The 23582-nt window shown below is 42.0% G+C and overlaps 1 protein-coding gene across 1 annotated transcript; it reads right to left on the bottom strand.

Moving 5' to 3' along the window:
- Positions 1-1159: 1159 nt before the first annotated feature.
- LOC141049892 (vomeronasal type-2 receptor 26-like) lies at positions 1160-23164 on the bottom strand. The gene is made up of 6 exons (XM_073546731.1): positions 23097-23164; positions 15062-15280; positions 12429-12720; positions 6245-6472; positions 2553-2676; positions 1160-2070 (listed from the first exon to the last, which is right to left on the bottom strand). Exons 1-6 carry the CDS (start codon positions 23162-23164, stop codon positions 1160-1162), a joined length of 1842 nt encoding a protein of 613 aa, XP_073402832.1.
- Positions 23165-23582: the final 418 nt, after the last annotated feature.

Here is a 23582-nt window from a genome sequence, read left to right as displayed (position 1 = left end):
ATTAGACTTTAATATGAGCTAATGTGGCCTACACAACTGTAAAGTGGAGTGTTTGGTGTACTTTATTAGCTTTTTTTTTCTCACAAAAAGACACAGGATGTGCCCAAAGATGTAAAACCGATAGTATCACAAACTTTTTGTAGCTATTACAATGCAGGAAGGTAACCTACAATGCAATAGATGAGGCTCCAAAAAATAGGCTAATACTAATCTGGCTGGGGCTGCAGGGCACAAGCCAGCAGAAAGGCTCTTCTATCTACTCCTATATAGTGTTTGCAAATATTCTAGCTGGATACGGATGGAACCACACTTAAAGGAGAAATCTGGAAAAATGAGCAGCACTAATGCAAAAAAGGACAATGTATGAGGCAGTGATGCACGCTGAGCGGATTACAACCGGAGGTGGTGCAGAACCCACTACGGCGTGAGCTGCACTCACACACAGAGACCTCGCAGACAGCTGTGAACAGCGCTGCAAGGCAAAAGAAAGCTTCTCACACAGTGGTTGCTAAAGTAGCCTGGGTAAAGCACAATAAAGCAAATCGCTAGCTCAAACTGTCCCTCAGAGTCAGAACAGCAGCGTCCTGTCCCTAAGTAAATTCATAGCAGAGTGAAACCAAAATGGCGGCGGCGGCTTTTATAGTGCATCATGACATCATTTCAGCAGCCAATCACAGCCATGCCATTAGTTAACATGCCTAACTTGCATAACAGGATGTGCCCACACTTCTTAGGATTCCTCATTGGCTGAATAAAATCAAACTGGCTCATTGCATTATGGGAACTTCCGATTCCGGTATTCAATATTCTAAAAGTATCGGAACTCAGTATTGGAACTCCGATACAGCAAATATCGGCCGATACCCGATATTGCGGTATCGGTATGCTCAACACTAATCATTACATGGTGATTAGAATTTTTCTTTTAGTTTAGTTGGCAAAGAATGTCTAGAAGTAAATCTTTGGGGTGATATAAGTGAAGGAGGACATAGCTATCTTTTTCGGCATCTTGGACATTTTCCACTTCTGTATCATGATTAATCCATTTTTTCCAAACAGAAATCCATCCCTTCCCATTTCAAGTTACATTGTTTTTCTCAACTTTCTCATGATTAATCCATTTTTTTAAAATCAGATATCCATCCCTTCCCATTTCAAGTTACATTGTTTTTCTCAACTTTCTCAGAAGATGTTCCTTGGAGTTCATATCTGGTCTAAACAATATCAGGAAACACTTGGGTAGAAACATACATATAACAAGGGCCCAAGTAGAGAATATTATGGCAAACACCTCCATGGCCACAATGTATTTGCCTCTTGCACTAATAGAAGCTGGGATAAAAGAGATCCATACACTGAGGAAGGCCAACATGCTGAAGGTGATGAACTTGGTCTCATTGAAGCTGTCCGGAAGTCTTCTGGCCAAGAATGCTAGGATGAAACTAATGAAAGCCAAGAGGCTAAGATAACCAACCATGCACCAGAAGGCAGTCCGAGAACCCTCATTACACTCAGCAATGATAGTCCCGGGGTACGTTTGAATGTCATTTTCTGGAAATGGCGGTGAAATGGACATCCATGAGGCACATAGGATGAATTGTAACATGGAGCAAAAAAGAATAATCCCATAAGACACCTGAGGTGTAGTCCACTTTTTTAAGCTGCTTCCTGGTTTTGTGGCCATGAAAGCAAAAACCACCATCATAGTTTTGGCTAAGATACATGAGATACATATGGCAAATACCATGCCAAATCCAGCTTGGCGCAGCAGACATTTATGAGATTCAGGGTAGCCAATGAATGTCAATGAAGAGAGGAAACAAAAGGAAAGACATACCAGGAGAAGACAACTCAAGGAGTAGTTGTTGGCTTTGACAATTGGGGTGTTCTTCTTTTTAAGATAGAGACTCAATATGGTAAGCGGTATGGCGAAGGAAGAGAGTCCAGTACCAGCAAGCGTGGCTCCCAGAGGCTCCTCAAAGGAGAGAAACTCCACAGTCTTTGCATAACAATAGTTCCTCTGCACGTTTGGCCACTTGTCCCATGGACATCTAAAGCAGTCCAATGAGTCTAAACAGATGAGATTTTCTATTAAACAGATATTCGCAGAAAAAGTTATACTCTAATAAGGAGATAATTTACAGTTTGCTGTGGGTTCAACCACTGAGACCCCCAGTAATACTGAGAATAGGGCATTGCATTCTGAGAACATGGCTCTACCGAAACCTATCTTGAATGGATTGGAAATGTAGATGCTTAGTCTCCATTGTCTTTCATTGTCAATGGAATTACAGGAGAGCGCCAAGTCCAGTGATTAGCTGTTTCTACCTTTCTTATAGACAAGGAATGGAACGAAGATTGAGTATATGCACTTTTGCTCGCCATTCTCAAGATCCAAAGCTTCATTCTCAGTATCACAGGTTGCACTCCCAATGGTCAGTAAGTCATCCCCTATTTTGTGGATAGGGTATGTCTTTCAATCCTGAGAGTACCCCTTTACGATCATTAAAGTATTGTCCATGAGATTCTGAAATGTTTAATGATTGTCATACCAGTTTGGTTTGATATCTCCCCTTGCGGACATGGGATGCAATGATAACAACAGACAGGTTCTCCTCTTATGGTGGCTCTCCGGAAACCTGGAGAACAGCTCCTGCTGCAGACTGAGGTAGGAATCTATAGACAAAATATAGTTATGTTATTTCACATTATGTCTGGAGTTGTAGGTGAACTTATCTTTTATCCTTTTTCCATGCTTTAAACAGTAGCTTTTCTTGGCCAAACGGAGTGATGTGTCTAAGCACAAGCTCAGAAGAAAATCAATGCTTTAAGGAATAATTTCCATTACGAAACAGACACTTAAACCAACTGAACTTTCTGTGAGAGAATAAAGACATTCAAAACTGATCCCTATACATTGTGGAAGAAATTGATTTTGAAAATCATCTAAAAAATGATACATGAAAAAATTATTCGTAACTTTATGATGTACGAATTAAATAAGAGAGAAAATAAAACATAGGCTGTGTCATGTCTCTTGGACTTCCACCTTTAATAAAATGAAGGCAAAGCCATCTCTAACTTATTTTAGAGTATAGCCTCTTTTCACTGCCCTGATGCTGTCGTACAAATAAAGTAATTTGTTGGTTCCTGTGAATAACGCGCACTTCTCCACTCCTCCTGATGTCACTATTATGTTGGAGGGATCACGCGGTACGGTTTCCCACCTTACAGCAATGTGACATTCCACACCCTCTGGGGACATATAAGGTCATCTTGTCATATTACACAGGCTCTCTCTGTCCACACAGGCCCAGGGAAGCATGACTGACAGGCTGACAAGCCTCTTTCCCTAGCACGAGTGAAACAGAGCCTTATCAGCCTGGTAGAACTGCCACCAGTTCCTAGATAGATATAAGTCCGGTCAGTTAATGTGATTATATCGGGCCAGAAACCAGCCCCGGTAACATATGAAAACCAAGAGCAGTGACATGTGGATTCGTGGATCAAGATGAAAGAGCAGCCCAAGGTTAAATTATATAATCCTAGTATGTATATGCACTCTTTCCTGGTATATATGTACCTCATCCTGGTATACATGTCTTTTATCCTGCCTGGGCTCCACCCTAGTATGTATATCCCTCATTCTGGTATATTTGTCACTTATCCTGAGCCCTATCTTTTTATATGTATCCCCCATTCTGGTATATTTATCCCTTATCTTGCCTTGGCCCCTTCCTGGTATATATATTCTCCAGCCTGGTATATATGTCCCTTTTCCTGGTTCCATCTTGGTAGATATGTCCCTCGTCCTGGTATATACAGCTCTGGCAAAAATTAAGAGACCACTGCAAAATGTTCAGATTGTCTGATTTTTCTCTTTATAGGTATTTTTTTTGAGTAAAATGTAAATTTCTCTTTTATTCTGTAAACTCCTGACAACATGTCTCCGAATTTCCAAGCACTAAATGTTGTATTTATTTTCAGAAAATGAGAAATGGTCAAAATAACAAAAAAATGCAGACCTCAAATAATGCTAAGAAAACAAGTTCATAATCATTTAAAAACAGCAATACTAATGTTTTAACTCAGGAAGAGTTCAGAAATCAATATTTTGTGGAATAACCATGATTGTTAATCACAGCTTTCATGCGTCTTGGCTGCTTTCCACCAGTCTTTCACACTGCTTTTGGGTGACCTTATGCCACTCCTGGTACAAAAATGTAAGCAGTTCTTCTTTGTTTGATGGCTTGTGACTATCCATCTCCCTTTTGATTACATTCCAGAGACTTTCAATCGGGCTCAGGTCTGAAGATTGGGCTGGCCATGACAGGGATTTGATGTGGTGGTCCTTCATCCACACATTGATTGACCTAGCTGTGTGGCATGGCGCATTGTTCTGCTGGAAAAAACAGTCCTCAGAGTTGGGGAACATTGCCTGAGCAGAAGGAATCAACTGTTTTTCCAGGATAACCTTGTATGCAGCTTGATTCAAACGTCCTTCACAAAGATTAACCTGCCCAATTCCAGCCTTGCTGAAGCATCCCCAGATCATCACCGTTCCTCCACCAGTTTTCACAGTGCGTGCAAGACACTATGGCTTGTACGCCTCTCCAGGTCTCTGTCTAACCATTAGGCTGAGTTCACACGTGACGTTTTTTTCACGTTTCCGCGGCGGTTTTGCCGCAAAAACGCGAAAAATAAGCATCCCATGCATTCCTATGGGATTCCGCAATGCTGTGCTAATGCTGCGGTTTTTACCACGGCAGAATCGCTTTGCGGTAAAACCGCAGCATGTTCATTAATTTGCGGAATCGCGGCGATCCCGCACCCATAGGAATGCATTGTTCCGCTTATTTCCCGCATGTGGCTGTGCACACCATGCGGAAAGTAAGCAGAACAATTGCGGATGGTACCCACGGTCCGGAGGAGAGGAGACTGTCCTCTGGGCTTTGGGTACCATATCCCTGTAAAAAATAGAATTTAAAATAAAAAATATTGTTATTCTCACCCTCCGACGTCCCGTGCAGCCTTCCCGCTTCTCTTCACGCTCTCGTTCCCAGTAGTCCTTTGCGAAAATGCTCGCGATGACGTCCCTTCTCGTGGGATCACGAAGTCTCGCGGTCATTCGCGCGACGTCATTGCGAATTACCGCGATACGTCGAGATCCCGCGAGAACTGACGTCATCGCGGGCATTTTCGCAAAGGATTACTGGGAACGGATGTGCGGGACGTCGGAGGGTAAGAATAACACCATTTTTTATTTTTTTTTTACATTCTATCTTTTACTACTGATGCTGCATAGGTGGCCTCAGTAGTAAAAAGTTGGTCACACTTGTCAAACACTATGTTTGACGAGTGTGACCAACCTGTCAATCAGTTCTCCAAGCGATGCTACAGATCGCTTGGAAAACGCTAGCATTTTACAAGCTAAATACGCTTGCAAAATGCTAGTTTTTCCGCGGGAAAATCGCGGGAATTTAAAATGCGATTTTCCCGCAGACTGGAATTCCGGAATTCTCGCGGTAATTTCCGCGAGAGTTCCGGTACGTGTGCACTTAGCCTTAGATGACCAGATGTTGGGCAAAGCTGAAAATTAGACTCATCAGAGAAGATTACCTTACTCCAGTCCTCTACTGTATGGTCCAATCCTTATGGTCTTTGGCAAACTTCAGCCTGGCTCTCATTTGCTTTTTATTGATGAAAGGCTTTCTTCTAGCTTTACATGACTTGAGCTCTGCCTCTAGGAGCCTGTTACAAACTGTTCTTGCCATGCACTTCACCCCAGCTGCCATTTAACATTCCTTTTGTAGGTCACTTGATGTCATCCTGCGATAGCTGAGTGACATTCAAATAAGATGACGGTCATCCCGGTCAGTGGAGAGTCGTTTTTACCCTCTGCTTGTCTGTAGCTTTGTTGTCCCCAATGTCTGCTGCTTGACCTTGTTGTAATGGACTACTGTCTTAGAAATTTTAAGGGTTTGGTTCAGGTAATCACCTAATCAGAAGCACATTAAGTTGAATGAGGTGAGGTGTACTCTGGTTGGAATTCAACTGACACTGGAATGGAATGGCTGTCAGACATGTAGAGAAGCTGATTTTTATAAAACTGTGCAGTGGTCTCTTAATTTTTGCCAGAGCTACCTTGCAGGTATTTTTATGGCTTCTGGTGATTTTGCATCACCCTGTACCAGTGATAATTTTTCTTAAGTTCTCTATTTTATACCTTCTCTTTCATACGTACCTTTTTTTGCTTATATATCCATTGTATGGCACTGCTGTTTAGTGTGAGGATGTCTGGACTCTTGACTGCCGAATCATACTGTCCAACCTTGACTTGCTTCATGACCCCATTATCATCCTGCTGCCAGTTAACAATGTCATATACAGCGGGGGGATCTCCATTTTTATCAAAGAACACCTCTCTTCCATCTTTTAACCTCACGTTGACATTCTGAACATAATATGTTAGCTGTAAATTTGAGAAGACCAAAAAAAATTCTTTCACATCTTAAATTGAAATTATAAAAAAAAAAATCTTATTGGTCCTATCAGTCAAAGAACGACCTAATTCAAAGTGATCACAGCCTGGGTTACAGTTGTCGCAATGTTTTGCTGAGCGGTATTCACATTTTAAGTGGAACGGTCATCAAATTGCCAATCTAAATAGATCATTTAGACCGATGAGGCTGGTGAGCTTACTTTGAAAATCCAATCCATGGCTAGATAACCTTTTGATTAACTAATTATCAAATGGAAAAAAAACTATTAAAAATGATTATACAGCCATTATAACATGGATTTTCACAGTAGGTACACTGACATCATCAGGTCCAACACTCTGAGGTCTCCTTGGACTGTACAGGACACTTTTCTTGTTCTTTAATGCAACCATAGCCTTAATATATTCTAGGTGAGCTTAAATGTTTCTTTAATGTTTATGACTTTCCATATCCTATTGTTGAACTGTGATGTTCTTTCACTATACAGATCCATCCAAAAAAATAGCTGCTACATTTCCTGCCTCGACTTTTATTCATGTTGATACTCCTTCGTGATTGGCTATGCTATGCTCTGTAATGTGATAGCTACAAGGCAATGTGAGAATGCCTGCCTTTCTGGGCCCAAAGTCAAGTAATACTTTTTTGGCTAATGCATTCTTCTGCAATGATTAAAATGCTGAGGTGTCATGGGTTTACTGTGACAGAGAGGAGCCGGAAGACCACAGCATCTGATTTCTCCTACTTCTGCACTGATTAGAAGCACTTCACCTTCTTATTAAATGGTGTAAATTTCTTTTTTAGCAGTGTAGGGGTTAATCTACTCTGCTGAGAACTCCTGGAGGCTTTCCTGCATTAAGACTCTCTCAGCTATGGACTGTTAGCCCCTTCCATCTCCTATGTAATCTGGGCCCTGGCTGACACTCATTGTCAGAGTTAGCATATGCTGCATGGCTGGAAATTTATGTTGGTTATTATAGGAGAAGGTGTTTGGTGGGTTTATCTGTGACTGTTGCTAGGTTTTGAGTGTGTGATAATTTCCTTTCTTCTCCTACTTTGGCCTTTCCGCATCCTCCACTCCCCGGTGCATTCCTCTGTTGTCTGTGTGAGTATATTTGTATGACAAATTTTTCGTTACCCCTGTTCATATTACCTTGTTAGTTTTGTTGGTGTACTACAGTATACTACTACTCCCCTCTTCCCTGGGTGGGGGAAGGGTACAGACTGAGGGAGGATTCAGGAGCTAAGGCAAGGTACGTTACCTCGACATTTTCACCATCAAAAGTAGTTGGGGGAACATGGCAAGCTAGGGTGCCCATAGCATTAGGGAAAGGGATGGAAGACATGGTCCTTGGACACCCTGCAAAGTGAGTCGTGACATGAGGGACATTTTTAAAGACAATTTGACTCAAACTCGAATGTATGCATTTTATTCCCGGTTTATTAAAATTGAAGTACCATCGTTTAACCTGTTTTCCAACTCTTTAGCACAAAAAGTCACTTGTTCAGTTAAAATATTGCAAAATCTGTGTAAAAGTATCTGAGACACAAAATCACTCCAGAGGGTGGGGAGACTAAATACTTTTGTGCAAAAATGTATCAACTTTTTAAAAAATTGCATTGATAGAATCGGTTGAAAACATCTGGAAAGACTGAACCCTGCCAAACCACGCAAAAAAAAAAAAAAAATAATAGGTGAACACTATATATAACATACTTAAAAAAGCTTGCACATTATAGAAAAACAAGGCCGAAATGAAAAAATAGGAGAAAAATTCCAAGAACTAAACCAAAAAATGTGAAAATGCAATAAGAAATTGGGCCCAAGGTGTACATAATAATGTCATATTAGATTTGTTATTCTACTGTACCTGCCAAGGTGTGAAATTATGTAGATTCGCACAACCTCCATTACGGAAGGGTCCGTTATTCTCTCGACATGACTGAAGGTCATGTAAGGATTTAGCAATGACGTGAGCAGACATGTATATGTTATAGGATGTTCTCAGACTAGAGGCATCAGTATAGACATTCTCAACGGTCTCTAAGTTCTCATTCCCAGAACAGATTTTTGAAGAACCATTATAAATTGGATGATTATTGTCCAAAAATGTACATCCAAATGTTTTTTCCCAGAATAATCTAGTTACTGTTTCCCCCGGAGTGTAAAATGGATGAGTTTTTTTCAGAAACTCCTTAAATCCTGGGATTGTTGAGCTGTGAAAGGCAAACCCTAAGGATCCAGAGAGAAGAGGAGTATACTTCTCAACCAGAAGAACGGAGGAGATGGACCAAGCTTCACTTGCTACAAAGATCTTTCCATTGACATTCAGTTTAATCATCTCACCTAAAATTGGAATTAAATAGACATCAATGGAAAACACAATTATTGCCTGGGCTGTGGACTGCTGTATGATACGAGTGATGTGGGGAGCATTTTGGTCTTCACGATTCAGTAGAATATATTCCGTAAAGGCCACACAAGCTCCAGCTTTTAGAACCTCTTGTGTAATCACTTGAATCCCTTGTTGGCCATAGTCATTTCCCATTGCCACAAGCCCCAACCATGTCCATCCAAAATGCAAGACCAGTTGAGCCAATCCTTTTGATTGAAAGGTATCACTGGGTACAGTCCTGAAGAAGGAAGGGAATTGTGTCCGATCGCTCAGTAGAGAACTCGTAGCATAGTGACTTATCTGCAAGATTGCAGTGGAGAAAAAAACATTATGAGATCTGGTTACAACTAAGAAAAACACCTAATATATTTTATATTGATGCTCAGACAACTCCAATAAATGAGAAATTGCTCTTTTAACTCATATTCTAAGGGGCAGTCTCCTCACCTTTGAATTTGGGAATCTCGGGACACATATGAGCAGTGCAGGGATGTACATGTGAGAAGATCAGTGATATACTGCACATCTGGAGCAGCTTGGTGCTATGATCCTGTAAGGTGATGGTGCTCAAAGCAAGGAGAATATGGCTTTCCATGTCTCATAGCCAAAATGTCAGCACTGAGCAGTGAACACGATTATGAATGCGGGGCTAATTACAGTTGTGCTCAAAAGTTTACATATCCCAGCAGAATTTTTGCTTTCTTGGCCTTTTTTTCAGAGAAAATGAATGATAACAGCAAAAATTTTTTCCACTCATGGTTAGTGGTTGCGTGAAGCCATTTATTGTCAAACTACTGTGTTTTCTCTTTTAAATTATAATGACAACCCAAAACATCCAAATGACCCTGATCAAAAGTTTATATAGCTTGGTGATTTTGGCCTGATAACATGCACAGAAGTTGACACAAATGGGTTTGAATGGCCACTAAAGGTAACATCCTCACCTGTGACCTGTTTGCTTGTAATCAGTAAGTGTGCATAAAAGCTGAGTGAGATTCTGGAATCCAGACAGACTCTTGCATCTTTCATCAAGCCGCTGACGTTTCTGGATTGTGAGTCCCATAGATCCTTTGACAATTCTTTTGCTTTCTCCATGAAAGCAAAAGAATTGTCAAAGGATCTATGTGAAAAGGTAGTTGAACTGTATAAAACAGGAAAGGGATACAAAAAGATATCCAAGGAATTGATAATGCCAGTCAGCAGCGTTGAAGCTGTGATTAACAAATTAAAAATCAGGGGCTCTGCAAAAAAAAAAACACTGTCAGGTAGACCAACAAAAATTTTGTCCACAATTTCCATGAAAATTGTTTGGAGTGCAAATAAAAATCCACAAATAGCAGCAGCTGAAATACTGGACTCTCTGAAAACTAGTGGTGAGGCTGTTTCAAGATGCACAATAAGGAGGCACTTGAAGAAAAATAGGCTGCATGGTAGAGTTGCCAGAAGAAAGTCATTACTGCACAAATGCCACAAATTATCTCGCCTACAATGCGAAAAACAGCACAGAGACAAGCCTCAAAACTTCTGGAACAAGGTAATTTGAAGTGATGAGACCAAAATTGAATTTTTTGGCCACAGCCATAAATGTTACATTTGGAGAGAGGTTAATAAGGCCTATAATGAAAGGAGCGCCCGTTCCTACTGTAAAGCAATGAAGTGCATCGCTAATGTTTTGGGGATGTGTGAGCTACCGAGGCACAGGAAACACGGTCAAAGTTGAAGGAAAGATGAATGCAGCACATTATCAGCAAATACTGGATGCAAATTTGCAATCTTCAGCCCGGAACCTATGCATATGACGTACTTGGACGTTCCAACATGACAAAGATCCAAAACACAAGGCCAAGTCGACCTGTCATTGGCTACAGCAAAACAAAGTGAAGGTTCTGGACTGGCCATCTCAGTCTCCTGACCTCGATATCCTTGAGCCACTCTGGGGAGATCTTAAGTGCACAGTTCATGCTAGACAGACCAGGAATTTACAGGAACTGGAGGCTTTTTGCCAAGAAGAGTGGGCAGCTTTACCATCTGGGAAAATAAAGAACCTCATCCACAACTACCGCAAAAGACTTCCAGCTGTCAGTGATGTTAGAGGGGCCAATACACGGTATTAAGAAATGGGGTATGTAAACTTTTGATCAGGGTCATTTGGATGTTTTAGTTTGTCATTATGATTTAGAAAGAGAAAACACAGTAGTTTGACAATAAATACCTTCACCCGATCACTAACCATGAGTGGAGAAAACGTTTTGGTGTTATCATTCATATTCTCTGAAAAAGGTGGCTCCATGTGGCAGGGTTTACTAAGGAAGGCCTAAACAGTTGTTGAGCTTAGGACTACCACTATGGGCACTTGAGGCCTTATTTATGTAGGAAAAAAATTCAATGTCTTGGATATTAGATCTGTCTCAAAGGCTTCAAAGGTATTCTTAGACTTTTGTTTAAAGGTGGTTGTCCCCTTTCAGAAAAAAGGATAAAGTTTGTTATGAAAACAGCAGACCGCGATTTACTTGATTTTCTCACCATCCTCAGTTTGACAGCAGATTCGTTATTGACTGCAGATTTGATGATACAGTGACAACGTGGCAGCTGAATCTCTGAGCTAAGTGACCATGACTGTGGAGACGGAAAGTCCTGCTCAAAGTTGTTATACTCACTGGTTGGCTGTCATTGTGGCATCAGCACCACAGCCAATGACGGACTCTGGGAGCAGCAGTGGAGACTCAGCAGGGAACAATGGGTAAAACACAGTTTGCTTATTTTTTTATAGCAAACAGCACTCAGGTTCTAGGATTTTCTGACAGGGGACAGCCCTTTATTTAGTTCTCTTTAAGCCTAAGTCACACCTGAAACCTGATCTGACCATCACAACTGTTGATCGTTGGTCATTTAGCAGTCAACGTAGTAATTACTCCAACACTTGCAACCACTGCCATTAAGGCCGAATTAAGATGTCCCTGAAGCACAGTGTGATTATGGACTATCACCTCAGGACTTATTTTAGTTTTCTGACCCGAACTCAACATCCCTATATGTGCCTATGAGGTTGTTGCATTTGGGTTAAGGGACTTAAGGCCAGACTGGAAACTGCAGTCCGTACTTGGACCATGGTTCACGGACTTGAACTGTTTCATGTTCTATGTGTCAAGTGACTTGTGGGTTGTCATATTCTTATGGCTGGGACAGGCATTAGTTGAGGCCAGGCAGAGAGCATTTCTAAAATACTGGCCATCAGATAAATATATCTTTGGAAGCTGAAGCACCCTATGGATCTAGCAAAAGCAGTTTTTTTTTTGGTTAGTTCTCAAAATCTTCCCTACTGCCACCCAATCCTCATTCAGTGGCTGTTCAAACAAAGTCCTGTTGGGAGGTATAATGGGAGCTGTGGTTAATACAACATACATCATTGCTATCCATTATCAACTCATTGGATGTTTGGCAATTAAATGACTTTAATTTTGAAAATTACTAATACATTAAAATATGCTTGGGTTCTAAAAGTTCCCAAAAAAATAATTTTGGAATGAAATACCTGTGGATATCTATAGAGGCCGAGAACATGAGCCATCAGAATGGAGTAGGTGGACATTGAGTGTCCCAGGATTGCAGCCATTGGTGGTCTTCCCAACCATAAATAATTTGGTATTGCTTGATCTTGGCCGGTGATCATTCCTAAGGTTCCTTCCAACTCCTTATTTAAGGCAGAACAGGAATCATAGGCCACAAAACCCAAGGTGATATTTGGGAGAACTTCTGGATTATTATTTATTTCTTCCACCGCAAACCTCAAAGCCTGGAACTGCTGGAAAGTTTCAAATAAAAACCTAAGATGTAAAAACAAAAAGAAGGATGAAACGCCAACCTTACTGATCAGAATTTATTTTTTCATCTGGAACACCATTATCAGAACTAGTCTTGTGGACGTTCTGACCATTTAGACTTTCATCAGTCGGTTGTATCTAATTGTGCTAGGGCAAACAATGTAAAAGACATTGGACCTCATTTATCAGAGATATCTAGAGATTTTCAAAAAATTTAAGCTGCACTCTGAAGGGGTGATATTGGGCAACTTTTGAAAAAATCCCTTATTGTACTCAGAGTCAACATAATGCATGCACAAAAGGTAGGTATTTAAAAGAGTGCGACCATTTTGAGACTTTAAGTCACAGCTCTTTTTAAAACTATTATGTCATAGACCACATTGGAGAGGGCAGCATGTAAGGGGGTCGATTTCAAGTGCATGTCCTGTGATCTTTAACTCTGTGACCCCTTCAAACATGGTGAAGGGCTCATTCCTACAAAGCAACGTTCAATTTATAGAGGCACTACGCAGTTACACACAGTATGGAGACCCAAAGCTTGAGAGTTACACAACATCAGAAATAGGGCTTAGTGGTTACACATTGTAGTTGAGGCACAAAACTTAGTGGTTAGGGCACAGAGTTTGGTGGTTACACATGAGAGCTAAGTGGCAGAGGATGACATTTACGTATTAAATTCAGCAGAAACTTGGTGGTTGCACATCATATTCGAGACACAGAGCTTGGTGGTGACACATCACAGTTAGGGTGCAGAACTTGGTGGTGGTTATACATTGGAGTTATGGCACAGAGCTTTGGAGATTACACATCAAAGCTGAGAGACAGAGGTTCACATATACAAAATAAAATTTAGGCAGAATTAGGCAGTTTCAAATCAGAGTTAGGGCACAGAGCTTTTTGGTTACACATCAGAGATCAGGGAAAGAGGTTGACATTTTCACATCAGAATGTTGGCACAGCTTGGCAGTTACACATTATTTATGAGCACAGAGCTTCGTGGCTACACTTCAGAATTGGGCACAAAACTTAATGGTTATACATTAGAGTTAGGACACAGAGCTTCAAGGTTAGACATCCGAGTTGAGACAGAGTTCACGTATACACGCTAGAATTTAGGTAGAGGTTGGTAGTTAGAGAACGGAGTTGAGGCACAATTATTTGCAGTTACCATTAGTAACAGGAACAAGCCATCTGAACCTGAGGCATATTAAGCTACTGCCATTTATAGTCTGCTCCAACCTTAGCATGGAGTCAATTTGAGTCAACACTAGTCACTTTTTTGGGCCTACTTCTATATGTGCATTTAAATCTTAAAGGCAAAGTACACAAAATAAATATGGCTATGTATTAAAGAAGCACTTCCATCAAAATTTATATTCTTTCAATATAATGCAGTCATCCTTTTATATGGCACTGTGTACTTACAATTGCTCATTTTACTGTTCTGCCCAGCTAATTCTTCTTTCCCATTAGGTCTACAACATCACGTGATAAAAACTGACTAACTAAATCCTTATAAGTTCTAAGTAGAAACTTGATGTATCTTTTCCCTGCATGAGTCATCATTAGAATTACAATTCTACCTCACTGCAAAGTCTCTGGCAGGGTGAAGGAGGGAACAACTAGGTCTGGAGTTGGAGACGGACATGACTCATGCAGAGAAATGAGACTCCCTATTTCTACATAGCGCTTAGAAGGATTCAGGTGGTCAGTTATCAATCATGTGACGTCATAGACATAATGGAAAAGAGAAGAAATATCTGGGTAGAAAGGCAAAATGAGCAATTGTAAGTACACAATGCTGTATAATATGATGACTGCAATATATTAAGAGAATAAAAACTTTGATGGGAGGAGTGCTTCTTAAACAGAGCATTGCTTTAAGAGTCCTATGAGAAGGAAGACATGTCTTAGTTTGATCCATCTTGTGTGTAGAACTCACCAGTGCAAGTCAATGGCATTATCAAAAATAAAACGGATAGCACATGGATGTCATTTGTCTACTGTCTATACTTTTCTGTTTAATGGATGGGAAAAGCTAAGACATTTTCTACTTATATGACAAAAATGATAGCAACAAGGATGTAAAGAGTGACACATGGACCAAAAGAAGGACCAACATATAGAGAAAATATCAACTATTTTTTGAGTATGAGAAAAAACCTATGACAAAGACCTCAGTTACTTGACTGGCAATCTATAGTTACAGGAAACACTACAAAGGGACAGGGTGTTTCAATCCTCGTAGGAGTAGTCCCCAGACACACAGTAACCCCAGCATTAAAAAAAATATGGAGAATTTGCCATCGGAAAGTATACAAAGACTGGAAGACACAATATTTACCAGGTGCAGGTGTCTTGAGCGGGAGGTTCTGTGAATGTGATTGTCGGGGGTACGTAACTTTTATGGAATGGGATTATTGCTCCTAATAAGATATCTCCAGTCTCGAATATCAGTGAGAGGTTTGAAGCCCTCAACTTGCAGCCTCCATCTTTTCCATAAGAGACTGGAATGAAGTAGACGATGAGGTGCCAGAGGGATCTGTAAAGATGTTTTATTGTCCTAGTGGAATAAAAACCCAAAAGATTAAGCAATAGTGAAAAATTAACACAAACATAAGGATGTAGAAATCCCCCCTCAATCCATAAGAATTGTCACCAATATGGTTTGAAGGTGCTGTGAGTTCACTGATAGCAGTATAAGGGCATGTTCATATGATGCTTTTTTTACTGAGACATTCCATTTTAGTAAAATGTGTACATTTTTAAAGCGAATTTCCAAAATTGTAGGAGAAATGCAACCAGATCGCAATGTGAGACCATGGCCTAAGGGTGGTTTAGCACAGCATATATTACAGTTTTATCAGCTTGGGTTGCACCCTAATGATATTTCAAATGGTTTTTTTTGCAATTTTTCAAAACTATTAAATAAAAAAAGGCTGAAACTTAAATAAAAAAAAAAAGGAAAAAAAAAATGCTGTAAGTGTTGTTGAAATTATTAAAGCTACATCCAGAAGTGGATTAGAGAAAAATGTGGAATACACAGGAAGGGATTATCCTACATTTTACCAGATCCACTTCAGTCTTAGGCTCAAAAATTTCTAAAAAGTGACACCTCCAACTACATAAAAAATGTTGCAAAATTTACTGTGCTCTATCTACTGGTGGATTTCTGGGAACAAGAAATATTTGGGTCTAGAGGTAGTAAATGAAACATCAGTAGTGGAGAAGGATCTGGGTGTAGTGTGTTAATCATACACTTGTAGAGTTAGACTTGGAAACAGCACAATGCCAATCTGCTGCTTATAAAGCCATCGGAATATAAAGGGGACAAATGACCATAGTAAAGTGCATCTATACACTGATAACACTTTCAAGTAATATCTATACATCTTAACAACAAGGTCAGGCAAGGTCATTGGATTGAAGAGGAATCAATGAAAGTTGAGATGTACAAAAAATGCAGCAAAGTATGAAAAGAATACTGATTTTGAAAATCCGAGTGCCTGTAACCCCCCTGATAATAGTCACACGCTCTACAAAATAATTATCTACAGATCACATTGATTCATAAAAAACACTCCATATTAATTCCTACCTCATCCTCTCTCTTGTGACTCTTCTTTTTGCTACCGCTGACATTTATACAGAAGCACATCCCATTGGTATTTCCCGGTAGAGTAATGATGTGCCCTCCACTGGGTCCTGAGACTATTATCTTTCCTTAAATAGTCATTCCATGCACTCTTCAAGACACACGTCCGTACAGCATGAGGAGCCACAGGGAGATGCAAGAGAAGCGATGATATCAAAAGCTTCTTTTTTAGTATGTGAACCCTAGAAATTGTTGTGAATTTATGACCAAACCTGTCGCACAATAGATTAAAACCATTACTGAATGAGATAAGAAGAGATGAAGTCTAGGTAAAACAGAACAAAATTACATGTACCGAATTACAAGTTTCCATCAATAAGGTGGTGCAACCCATCCAAGGCTACACGTTCTGAGTAAAAAGTTTGCAAACCACAAAGTTTACGATTTTAGTGAAGTCCATTTTACTTTTATGCTGAGCGGCTCCTCGGTTATTTCTCTTGGAAATCTTTGAATATACTGACAGCAGAGATGAGCACATTGGTTTGATGCAAAATTACAGTAATTCTTAACAAATTTTACAAAAAAATTAAAATCTCCCCAAAATAAAGATTTTTTTGCGATTCACTTTGTGAAAATCCAGCAAAAGTGCCCATATGGCCACCATTTGGATTAAAGGAGGCTGTACTCATCTGGCCATGCACAAACCTGCCACAGTCCTGTCATCTTTTTTGGTCTGATATGGCCTTTTGTTTGATCCGGTGTAGTGTCTTCCTCTGGCTCACGGCCATGTCAAGGCCTCAGAGATTACGGCCAATTCTAAGGTTGCGATGTAATGATGTTAAGGTGAGCATCTCAATCTTATGACTACCTGACGCTGAAACATTATCTAAGTTGTTTATTGAGCACGTTGTGCGGTTGCATGGTGTGCCTCTGAATTTGGTGTCTGACAAAGGGGTGCAATTCGTGTCCAAAATTTTGGAGGGTGTTTTGCAAGAGATTAGGTATTAGCTTGACCTTCTCTTCTGCCTACCATCCCGAGGCCAATGGCCAGACAGAGATGACCAATGAGTCACTAAAACAGATTTTGTGGTGTCTTGCCACGTCCCAGCAGGATGATTGGTGTTCCTCATTGTCCGTGGCTGATTTCGCCATTAATAATCGGGTTATTCAGTCCACTGGCACCTCTCCATTTTTCTGTAACTACGGTTTTCACCTCCATTTTCGTGAATTTTCCAGGCTGTATTCGGGGTGTCCAGGGGCTCATTCGGCAGTTCAATGGTTGGGGGAGGTTTGGAGGGAGGTCCAGAAGAACATTGGGGTGGCTCAGGACAAACAGAAATATTTTGCTGATAACATAGTAACATAGTTTTGAAGGCTGAAGGAAGACCTTATGTCCATCTAGTTCAGCCTATTTTTAGTGCAGCTGTTCTGAATTGTTGATCCTGGGGAAGGCAAAAAACCCACAGAGTAGAAGCCAATTTTCTCCATAGGGAAAAAAAATTCCTTCCCCTAAGCTGGGTCAACCATCTACCTATAATATTCTGTTATTCGTAACCTTCTATACTGTTACTCACAAGAAAAGCCTCCATTCCTTTCTTAAATTCATTCAGTGAGTTGGCCATCACCACTTCCTCAGGAAGAGAATTCCAGAGCCTCACTGCTCTTACCGTGAAGAACCCTCTTCTATGCTGGTGCAGAAATTGTCTTTCCTCCAAACGAAGAGAATGCCCCCTTGTTCTTGTCACCGTCCTTGGTACAAACAGTTCATTGGGGAGATCTCTGTATTGCCCTCTGATATACTTGTACATATATATTAAGTCTCCCCTAAGTCTTCTCTTTTCTAGAGTAAATAGACCTAATTTTGATAACCTTTCTGGGTATTGTAGTGAACCAACTCCATTTATCATTTTAGTAGCCCGCCTTTGAACCCTTTCAAGTTCAGTAATGTCTTTCTGGAGCACCGGCGACCAAAATTGCACACAATACTCCAAGTGTGGTCTGACGAGTGATTTGTACAGAGGGAGAATTCTCGTGTCCCCAGACCTCTTCTAATGCATCCCATGACCCTATTTGCTTTGGTGGCAGCTGCCTGACACTGGGCACTCCAATTTAGCTTCTTATTGACTAAGATGCCTAAGTCTTTTTCCATGTCTGATTTCCCCAGCAGTTTCCCATTTAGTAAGTCATTGTAGCATCTGTTTCTCCTTCCCATGTGCATAACCTTACACTTATCTGTGTTAAACCTCATTTGCCATTTTTTCAGCCCAATTCTCCAATTTACTCAAATCTGTCTGTAGTTGCAAACTGTCCTCCTTTGTGTTAACTACCTTACATAGTTTTGTATCATCTGCAAATACTGATATTTTACTGTGTAAGCCATCCACTAGATCATCAATAAATATATTACATAGTAGGGGGCCTAATACAGACCCCTGTGGTACCCCACTAGTGACCCTGGCCCAATCTGAGGATGCCCCATTAATAACCACTCTTTGTTTTCTATCACTAAGCCAGCTACCTACCCATCTACACACATTTCCCCTAGCCCAAGCTTTCTCATCTTACTTACCAATCTTTTATGTGGGACAGTGTCAAATGCTTTAGAGAAGTCGAGATAAATGACATCCAATGATTCTCCTTGGTCCATTTGAGAGCTTACATCCTCATAGAAGCTGATCAGGTTCGTTTGACAGGAGCGATCCTTCATAAATCCATGTTGATATGGAGTTAAACATTTATTTACATTGAGAAATTCCATAATGGTATCCCTTAGAAACCCTTCAAAAATTTTACCCACAACAGATGTTAAGCTTACCGGCCTATAGTTTCCAGGTTCCCTTTTACACCCCTTTTTGAATATTGGTACCATATTTGCTTGCCGCCAATCAAAAGGAACAGCGACAATCTGTTTCTGGTAATAGATAAAGTGTGGTTGTCTACCAAGAACAAACGTCTGAAACTTCCCTCCATCAAGCTGGGTCCCCAGTTTTTTGGTCATTACGAGATCATTGAGGATGTCAATCCAGTTGCCTTTCGTTTACGCATACCTCCGTCGCTTCGTATCCCGAATGTGTTCCATAAGTCTCTTCTTAAATGGTTTGTGCTCTGGGTCTCCATCCTCTCCGCCTCCTGTTTCTGTTCACAGTTCACTTCAGTACTTGATACATTGGAGGCGTTATGGTTCTGAGGATTGATCTTGGGTCCCGGCACGATCAGTCCAAGTCCAAGTTTTTCATACACATTATCCGGTAGACCGGGTTCTGGTCTTGTCTCTCCTTTCCCGGTCTGTTCATGTCAGGGGTTAACTTTTTCTGCCTCGTTTCTGTGTCAGGGTCTGCTTTATCTCTGGGCTGCATCCTGCAGGCAGTGCCAGTTATATTTCCTGCATACGGTGTGTGTAGCTGGCTATGGCGAACCCCTGATTTGTCCTGCTGGGTTTAGCTAACCTTGCCTGTGTCTGTGCACTCCTCTCCTACCAGCCCCAACTCTGTGTTTCCCTGTGTGTTTTGATTCCCCAGTACTCAACTCTGTTTTGGCTCTGACCTGATTCTGTCTCGGATACCTCTACTACTGATGGGCACTGACCTTTTGAAGCTCCTCTGACTTTGTGTTTGGGATTCCCCTTTGTGCTATGCAATTCTCTGGTATCGACTTGGCTTTCTGACTATTTTCTGACTTTCTGACTATTCTGCTGCCACCTGGTGGTAGCCTCGCCACAGTTCTGCTGGTCTGCTCTGAGCAGGATTTCATCTCACTCTCCACTCTGCTGCCATCTAGTGGAGTTTGCGTGTCTCTGCATCTACCTGTAGTGCTGCAGTGTGTCACAACTCATATCAAAACCTCTTCTCAGGGCTTATAATATTCTTTTTGCTCTTAATCCTGCAGATTGTTCTGAGCAGGTAAATATTTTACACCATTTTTACAGTTGCACTTGGTGGGATCTCAATAGCATCACTATATTTATACTGCAGTGTAACAAGTCCATCTGAGGTTGGCAATTAGCATGCAATAGTAATAATGCTATTTTTTCAGAAGTGTAATATTATACGGCATTAATTGTGCTGCGGTTGTGTCTCAAAACACAAAGAAACCTTGTTTGGTTACAAAATAGTATCACTGTATTGATACTGCAGTTGAATAAGTCTATTATCTGAAGTGAGCAAATTTTGCTGTGATAGTAATACCGCAACATTTTATTAACAGGGATATATTGTCACGCACAGTGTAGGAAAGGCTAAGTGCAATACGAAGGTTATAAGGGAAAGGAAACCAAACACTAGGGAAGGGGGGCATGGAGACCCCGAGACAGATCTAGTGTCACGCTGTCATCTATTGTCCCTATGTAGGTTCTGAACCTATCACCGAGCAGGTTCCCTAATTCCTGCCTGACCCTGGTGGTAAGCCCTGCATCAGGAAGGACAAGATGAGCGCTAGACAATCCCCACTACCAAGAAAGACAAATGGGATACACAAACAAGGGGGAACACTTAGCTTGAGTAGAACCAGAGAGAAAAACAGACATCCTCCAGCAACACCAAGGAGGAAGATAGCTGACTGCAATAGCTCCAAGCCACAACAGAGGACTGGAAACAGAAATATAAACTGCACCCTCCAGCAGCAAGCTAGGAGTTTTATAGACCCGGGATCCCCGCGATTCCGCAAAAAGAATGAGCATGCTGTGTATTTTTCTACTATGCGATTCCGCAGTGGAAAAATCCACAGCATTAGCACAGCATTGCGGAATAACATAGGATTGCATGGGATGCGTTTTTTTTGCGTTTTGCAGCGATTCCGAGCATAAATATACGCCACGAAAATGCAAAAAATAACTATGTGTGCACACAGCCTTATAGCAACAGCCTAATTCAAATGACCTTTATTTCCAACAAGATGGGGCCCCTCCACATTATTCAAGAGTAGTCCGCGAGTATCTTGATGAAACATTTCCTAATAAATGGATTGGCCGAAGAGGCCCACTTGATTGGCCGGCATGTTCACCAGACTTGACCCCAATGGATTTTTTCTTGTGGAGAATACTCAAGGACAAACTTTATAGTCGAAAACCAAAAAGTGTCAGTGATTTGAAAAATTACATAAGAGATGCATTTCAAGAAATTAATACCCAAAGAGACTTGTACAAAAATGTTTGTTGAAGCGTGTCACGATCAACACCTGGTACCACCAATATGCCACGGACCATGGGATGTGACCTTTGGCTGCACACGGCTATCACAGGCGCAGGGGGGCTTATCTTAGTTATCTCACCGCTGGCACCATGTGATAAAAAAACAGCAAGCTAGTGTTGCCCTATCAATTTTCCGCCAGGGGGTTTATTTTGGTCATCCCACCGCTGCCTGAATATGTTGCAAGCTGCAGGGAGTTATGTATATCCCACTTTTCAGTTCCCCTTTGGAACTTGCAGTTCTCCGGCGCCCCCCTTACCCTCAGGTCAGTCAGGGAACTACACCTAGGAAAATTAGTCGCCGGACGGGCTGCTTGTTGTGCACGGGTGATTAGGCCGCTGCAGTGAGGGAATTATAAATGCTTTGGCCGCAGCCACACAATCAGCTTATAAAACTCCTTCCGTCACTGCCAGCTAGCCCAACCAGCCAAAACACACTTCACCGCCACCAGCTATGATTCTTTTAAGACCTGGTGTAGGGTTACCAGCTGCAGGCACATAGCTGCAATGTGTGACAAGGGGGGAAGAAGGGGGGGTCATATCTGCAGCGTGTGACAGCTATGGATCGTTCTGGCCAGTGTAGTGAATGTAAGGTTCTGGAATGTTCCGGAAAAGTCATACATATTTTACATTACCATTACACCTCCCCCTTTTTGAGTGCGCTAAGGAGGCCGGGCCTGTTGGCACGCGTCCATGCGCACATCAGCGGGTTCGTCCCCGAAGGACATCACCTGGTTATTGGTCCTGGGGGTAGGCCAGGACACGATTGCATCCACTTTCTCCGGCTCTGGACTCATGGAACCCCCGCCTACCCGGTGCCCCAGGTAGTGGACCTTGCTCATGCCCATCTGGCTTGATGGTCAGGCCTGCCTGATGAAGATGCTAGAGCACCTCCTGGAGATGCTGAAGGTGTTCCTTCCAGGTGGAACTGAAGACAGCAATGTCATCCAGGTACGTCACTGTGTACACCTCCAATCCCTGAAGCAGGTGGTTAACCATCCGCTGGAAAGTGGCAGGGGTATTTTTCATGCCGAAGGGCATGGCCGTGGACTCGTACAGTCCAAAGGTGTGATAAAGGTGGATCTCTCCTGCGCCGCAGGGCTCAGGGGGATCTGCCAGTATCTCCGACTCAAATCCATGATGGATATGTATTTTGCGTTCGCCAACCGCTCAAGCCGATGCTCGATGAGTGGCATCGGGTGTGTATCAGAGGTTGTGATGGTGTTGAGCCCCCTGTAGTCCATGCAGAACTGGGTGGTCTGATCCTTTTTAGGCACAAGAACCTCAGGTGAGGCCCACGTGCTCTTGGACCGTTGAATCACCCCCAGCTGTAACATCTCATCGATTTCTTTGCGCATAACTTGCTGCACCTCCTTGGAGATCTGATTAGGTGTTCGCCTTAGTGGGGCGTGATTCCCGATGTCCACCTCGTGTACCACTAACTCAGTCCGTCCGGGTCGGTTGGAGAACACAGCCCAGAAGAGTTCCAGGGTGGCCAAAAACTGTGACCGCTGGGATTCGGATAGTGAGACACTTACCTCCTTGTCCTCAATGGACCCATTGGCCTTGGCTTGGCCCAGCATGTCCACGAGGGGATCTTACTTCCCATCCTCGGGCAGGTTGCAGGCCGGTAGGATGCAGGCTTCATGTTCATGATGAGCCTTCAGCATGTTGACGTGAAAGGCCTTGCGTCTACCCCTAGCGTGGTCAAGCATGACCACATAGGCGACCAGGTTGAGCTGTTGGTGAACGACATATGGGCCTTCCCATGCTGCCTGAAGCTTATCCGTTGGTACGTGGACCAGCACCCACACCTTTTGACCCACCTGGTAGGTCTGCTCCCATACGTTCTGGTCGTACCAGTGCTTCTGGTCAGCCTGAGCCTGCACCATGTTGTCATGTACCAACTTTGTCAAGGTCTGCATCTTGCCACGGAAGTGCATGACATAATCCACGATGGACACTTCAGTGGGGTTTGGCTCATCTTCCCAGGATTCTCTTATCAACCCAAGGGGTCCCCAGACTCGCCTGCCATACAGGAGCTCAAAGGGGGAGGACCCCGTCGAGGCCTGCTGAACTTCTCCGTAA

This window comes from Dendrobates tinctorius, unplaced genomic scaffold (assembly GCF_039654945.1).
Source record: "Dendrobates tinctorius isolate UK_male_01 unplaced genomic scaffold, ASM3965494v1 ptg000151l, whole genome shotgun sequence".
Lineage (NCBI taxonomy): Eukaryota > Metazoa > Chordata > Amphibia > Anura > Dendrobatidae > Dendrobates > Dendrobates tinctorius.
Note: the sequence above shows the minus strand (reverse complement) of the source record. Positions and strands in the feature narration are given on the sequence as shown.

Excerpts from the sequence above, each read along its gene's own strand:
- LOC141049892 (XM_073546731.1), bottom strand. The coding sequence starts at position 23,164 with ATGCTGAAGGCTCATCATGAACATGAAGCCTGCATCCTACCGGCCTGC. Across the intron at positions 15,281-23,096 it reads AACCTGCCCGAGGATGGGAA|GACAATAAAACATCTTTACA; the intron begins GTAAGATCCCCT and ends TTATTCCACTAG. Across the intron at positions 12,721-15,061 it reads GCTCAAGACACCTGCACCTG|GTTTTTATTTGAAACTTTCC; the intron begins GTAAATATTGTG and ends TTTACATCTTAG.